Source organism: Chanos chanos, chromosome 9, assembly GCF_902362185.1.
Source record: "Chanos chanos chromosome 9, fChaCha1.1, whole genome shotgun sequence".
NCBI lineage: Eukaryota > Metazoa > Chordata > Actinopteri > Gonorynchiformes > Chanidae > Chanos > Chanos chanos.
Window position 1 is genome coordinate 18,949,162 of NC_044503.1, and position 5,805 is coordinate 18,954,966.

General features: G+C 39.6%; 1 protein-coding gene across 1 annotated transcript; it reads right to left on the reverse strand.

Moving 5' to 3' along the window:
* Window positions 1-1,405: 1,405 nt before the first annotated feature.
* Window positions 1,406-2,684, reverse strand: hbegfa (heparin-binding EGF-like growth factor a). The gene is made up of 5 exons (XM_030785033.1): window positions 2,462-2,684; window positions 2,135-2,333; window positions 1,813-1,965; window positions 1,578-1,666; window positions 1,406-1,473 (listed from the first exon to the last, which is right to left on the reverse strand). The coding sequence occupies exons 1-4, from the start codon at window positions 2,682-2,684 to the stop codon at window positions 1,594-1,596; spliced, it is 648 nt and encodes a 215-aa protein (XP_030640893.1). The 3' UTR covers window positions 1,406-1,473; window positions 1,578-1,593.
* Between the last annotated feature and the right edge of the window lie 3,121 nt (window positions 2,685-5,805).

Here is a 5,805-nt window from a genome sequence, read left to right on the forward strand (position 1 = left end):
GTGAGTTATTGACTAGATTGAATCAATATGACATGACTAATATCAGATAAATTCAGCATACAGGTGCATTACATTTCAACACAGATTCGGGATACAGGTGCACTGGAAGCAAAGTGAGGAAATATTTTTTCTACCTTAATCAATGCAAAGGATTATCCATGTGTTATCATGCCTCCCGTATCACAAAATTATGACTTAGAATGTCTAAACTGCCTCTGAAAGCAAGTCACTATATTTAGTTGAGCTGGGGCACTGAAGACCAGCTCCACTGGAGAACTTCAGCAGTTAGATACACAGTGTACACACAGCATAATTTACCAAAAGAACACAGCTTTGTCACCATGGAAAGAACAAAAACTTGAGATAAAATGACTTTTTTTCCGACCTAAGCCTTTTCATGGAAGTACAATGCAATGTGGTGAATAAATGCCTCCAAGAAGCTGCCTACCACCGATATTTAATAATGACAGTTTCCAGCTGTTTATTACATCATTAATTAATCTTATGTTCACCATGTTAAACTCCATCTCACAGAGGATTTTTTTTTCATTAAGCATAGAGTCCTTTTATTTGATGAATAGTAGAGGGGAAGTAACAATTAGTTGGAGGAAAAGTTTTTTAGACTAAAAAATGCAAGAACTTGTGTAGTTAACACATACTGAGTGACAAATGTAGCTATGTCATTTTCAAAAAATCTACCAAAAATATCAATACAAATCTGTCAAGAAATATCACAATTAGCCTTTAGTAATCCCACAGGATGTACAACAGAGCTCAAAGTTCTAACTGAAATATGTTTAGAGACACTGCATCTGTTTTTATTGTACATTACCATTTTGCAATAAATAAAATTTCACTAAAGACCACACACATTTCTATATATATATATATATAGTTGACATATATACTACACACACACGCACACACGCACACACACACAATTTTCATCATATGCCAGTGCAGCCCGGGATGACAAAGTTGGTAAAAATCTGAATAAATATCAACTGACATAAATAAATAAATTAAAGGATGACAGTGATAAATATTTACAGTACAAAAGACAACAAAAAACAAAAACATACCAAAAAAACAAGACAACAAAAAACAAAATGCTTACTGGTAGAAAAACTCCATTTGAGGGCCACATTGTTCCTCCTTGAGAAAAATGTCCACAATTCTTCTTCAACCAGTCTCAATACCAGAGGTAACTATCTGTCTCCTCCATACAACGTGCTTGATGATCCACTTTGCCAAGCAACTTGCAGCACACACTGCCCTGGCATGCAGCTGAACACTCTGAAGTCTGGGGCTTACCCATGTGAGTGTGTCCAGCCGGTCAAGTCATTCTCTGAAAACAAGGCCAATGACTTCAATAACTAACAGTCACTCTATGCCTTTTCCCCATGTTCAGTGCTCTTCGTCTTTCCATTTTACTTCTTCTATATTTTGAGGTAGAACTTCCACATATTTATCCTGAAGTAAAAAAAAAAGTTGGAAACAATGAATCACACTGTTTCTGTGCAGAGGGAAAAAACACTGAAGTTGCGACTTCATGCTTTGCACAACCATCCACTCACCTTTCCGTCTCATTCCTCAGTGTTGTGTGGCCGACCCTAGCTTGACTTTCTCTTCATTCTCCACATCATACACACCCCGCTTATGAAATCTAAGGAAAAAACATTAAAAGAAGACTTCTAATACCACACTTCAGAATAACTTCATTTGCAGCTACATTAGGGTTGCAATCCATAAATTAATCAACCAGTCAGTTTAATCTCAGTAACTTCATTGAATACTAAATGACTGGCAGACCTGAGAGCCAGCAGGAGACCAATGATGGTGAGACAGAGTGAGGACAGTACCACTGCCACCACAGCCAGCGCTGTCGTCCGATTATAACCGCCTTCACTTTTCACCAGCAGTGAGAAAAAGTGGCATCTCTCTCCTGAATAACCTGGATTACATCTGAACAAGAAGCCAAAGAAGGCTATTAGAACAAAGAACAAAGGATCCTAATTTTTAATTGAATTACAGAGTTATGAAATCGGTGGAAAAAGTTTCCTGAGACAGAGGTATCACCTAAAACTGGGGTCATAAAAAAATCAGTTTGGAGACATCACTTGACATTACTTACATGCAGGAGGGTCCCTTGGTGTCTTTCAAGTACTGGCATGTGCCATGGATGCAGAAGTCCTTATACTTCCTAAAACATGGGTTACGTTTCTTGCCTTTCCCCTTTCCTCTCTTCTTCACTTTATCCCGCCTCCTTTTCACCTCCATTGTGTCTGCATTCACTACTGTGATAGGGTCTTTGGGTTTCCTCGAAAACTCAACTGTATGAGAAAAAATCTGTTGTTATTTCTTTTACAACGTTGTGAGAACTGAATAACTCAAAGATTTTTAAATGCCCCACTCCAACCCTGCACAACCCTTTCTTTGCTACCAAGAATGATTTCAATACCTCTGGGCAACTGATAATCCCCCGACAGCTCATATTCTTCCTCATCATTGTTGTACTCTTCTTCATCTTCGTCATAATCCAGAAGACCATTATCCTCAGGATGTCTTCTTTCATTCCATGCGTCTAGTAAATTACCTACTGCTGTGTGCGCAGGTTTCGCACTTTCATATCGGTCTACAGCTGCGCCACTAACCACACTGGAAAACACTGTAAAAGCAAACATAAGTAAATAAAATTAGAAACTGTCCAATACAACATAAACCGACACAGTGCCAATACGCATTAATAGTTATACTGACCGACAGAAAGTCGCATTTTTGTAACTGTAGTTTACAAACGTGTCACTACAGAGAAAGCTCAATGTCTGTACAGGGTGTCTTTTGAACTGATCAAAAACTTGACGAGCTAAGGCAGTTGGCCAATTCACGAATATATGAGTTAAAAATAAGTATGTCTCATTACATACACCTAGTTTTAAAATAGAAAAATGACCCACGCCACACTGAATCTAATTTCTGAAATTTGAACGTTTGAGCTCAAAGTTCAAGGTGGAAGATTAATATTATCGAGCTAAAGTTTTCCAACAGATTTCCTCCCTTCGATTGTTCACGCCACTCTCCCTAGAAATTCGGGGAGAAAAGTGCAAAATAAGTGTCCACGACTCATCCCAGAGAGGAAGCTAAATAGAAATTATACTAAAATAACGCAAAGGAGTTCACACTAACGCTTACCGAGAGAGGTGACGATAAACACGAGGGCTGTAAAAAACTTCATGATGTCCTTTCACACGAAGCGAAGACAAAGCAACAATTTGGCAATTTAAGAAACTGGTCTCGTTTAATTTATCCACACGGCCGATATCCTTAGGCTCACTACTACCGTCTGCTCAGCGTCGTAGCCGCTTGGGAGAAAAAGTCACAACACGCAATCTCAAAAGGAACAAAGAGTTTTTACCACGCCCATTCGCTTGCTTGCGTCCTCTAGGCGCAGCAGTGGGATTCTGATCCCGGTAACAGTGGCTTGAGTTTTTTGGGAGTTTACATACACCGCTTACCGTGGGACTCTTTAGTTAAGCTCGAAGCACAAAAAACCTGCAGAAAATTTTGTTTACAACAGTAGTTAGATTTGGTATTCCACTATTTTATTTTAATGACTAGTTCCTTGCACAGCTAACGCCCATGTGAGGATGACACTGCAACAAATTTTGTTTATTTATTCATTTTACTAAGTGGGAGCAAGAGAACAAATTATGAAACTGCTAGAATGACATCTTTAAAATGTAAAATTTATATATTGTAATTGCACTCTAATGTAATTCAAATGTAATATTTATATGTCAATGTATGCAATGTCGTAATGTTATTTTAGTTTTGTTTGCTGGATGTTTACAATGTTTTTGAAGACAAAAATTAAAAGTTAAAAGAATAAAACAAATACTCAAGTGCAACTAACATCAGTGACTGAACAGATTGTGGGAACTTCAGTTAATACTTTGATTCAGCTTCCCAAACGCAGTATTGGAATCACACTTGTCAGACATGACAGTTGGTCTTATTGTAGGGTACAATAGCAGGCAAGACTTAAATGCTGGTCATAAGCATCTTTTTAATAATCTTTCATAAAATTTTGACAGCTGCATTCTCTCGCAAAATTCCACAGCTAAAAACCGTGGTGTGATTTTTGACTCTAGTCTCTCGCTAGTCACACAACCAAAATGGCCTTTTATCATCTCAGCAATATAGGCAAAATTAGGCCCATGCTATGTATGGCTGACGCAGAAACCATTGTTCATGCATTTGTCACGTCTCATCTCGACTACTGCAATGTTCTTTCTTCTGGTCTGCCCGTCTCTAATACCGGAAGTTTTCAGCTAGTCCAGAATGCTGCTGCCAGAATCTTGACCAGAACAAGGTAGTTCGACCATATTACTCCTGTCCTGGCTTCCCTTCATTGGCTCCCAATTCACACCAGGGCTGATTTTAAAGTCCTCCTATTAACATGTAAAATTGTATATGGGCTTGCGCCTACCTATTTTACTTAATTACACCCAATAACACCCCCCCCCCCCATACACACCCTGCACTCTCAGGGTGCTAGATTATTAGTTGTTCCAAGAGTTACAAAGAAGTCCGCTGGCCACCATGCCTTTGCCTACCACTCTCCCTTTCTCTGGAATAGCTTACCTAAAGAAATCAGAGCGGCAAACTCTCTTGATACCTTTAAAGCCAAACTTAAGACTCATTTGTTCTCTCTAATTTATGGATAATATAATTTCAAACTACCATCGAGGGAAGCTTAGTCTCTGCTGTAGTCTCTCCTGGCATAGTTTATTTTAGCTTCTGCTGGCTTAGATGCCTCTCTTATTTCTCTCTCCTTCTCCCTCCCCTCTGCTTTTGTCTTGACCATGTCACTTTCTGTTACTAACACGTTCTCCGCTGTTTGTATGAGTGGTTGATGTCTGTGCCTTGCTGCATAGATGTGGCCCCATCCTTAGGTCAGCCAAATGACTTTGTCCCCATGCCCTGCTGTCCCTGGCCCTGCTCGCCTTGCATGGCCCTGCTCTGCTGCAGCTTCGTGGCTAGTGTTCTTCCTGCGCTGCTGTGGCTGTGTCACCTACCTTGGCTGAGCCCCCCCTGCTGTTTCATCATCTTTACTTCTGTCTATAGGTATGTTTTCATTTTCATTATTTCTGTGCTGTTTGCAATTTGCCCGCTGGGTCTGCACCTACTGCACACCTGTCTGACCATGAAGGGGTCTCCTCTCTCTGGTCCTTCTCAAGATTTCTCCCATTTTTCCCTTAATCATCTGGATTTTTTAGGGAGTTTTTTCTTGCCTGCTATGAGGATTAAGTCAGGGGGTGCTGCCCTGCTTTGTTTGTTGTAAACCTGTGGGCATGTAAAGCCCAACAAGTCTGTGGGTACGTCACTGCCTGGAGGGACCATCTTGGTAAATTGGGCCTTTCTGTTATGCACAATTACTGGATATTTACCCTATTATAATAACTCTAATTATCGCTCTTAACACCTTTGATAACAGGAAACTGCTAGTTTCTGTGTGTAAGTGAAATCAACCATAGATCTACATTATTGCAAAAATTGGGTCATTTTAAGCCCACTGTTAATTTTAGTATGACTCATATATGATGGACTCTTAGCCTGGTAAACATATATAGGGGAAGGAAAGTGCAGGGAAGTGTAATCATATTTTAGGTAATTGCTTTCCAAGGACTGTAATAATATCCACAAAACCTAAAGACACTTTAAAGCCGTGGTGCAGCTCACCAAGTACAGGATTTAGGAGTTATAGACAAGTCGACCTTTTAAACTTAGATTAGTTGAAGTTTA

What these genes read in the sequence shown, in the direction of transcription:
- hbegfa (XM_030785033.1), bottom strand. Translation starts at nt 2,684, where the DNA reads ATGTTTGCTTTTACAGTGTTTTCCAGTGTGGTTAGTGGCGCAGCTGTA. An exon ending in GGATTATCAGTTGCCCAGAG is followed by an intron (nt 2,334 to 2,461) that starts GTATTGAAATCA and finishes TTTCTCATACAG; the next exon opens with TTGAGTTTTCGAGGAAACCC. An exon ending in ACCAAGGGACCCTCCTGCAT is followed by an intron (nt 1,966 to 2,134) that starts GTAAGTAATGTC and finishes CTTCTTGTTCAG; the next exon opens with ATGTAATCCAGGTTATTCAG.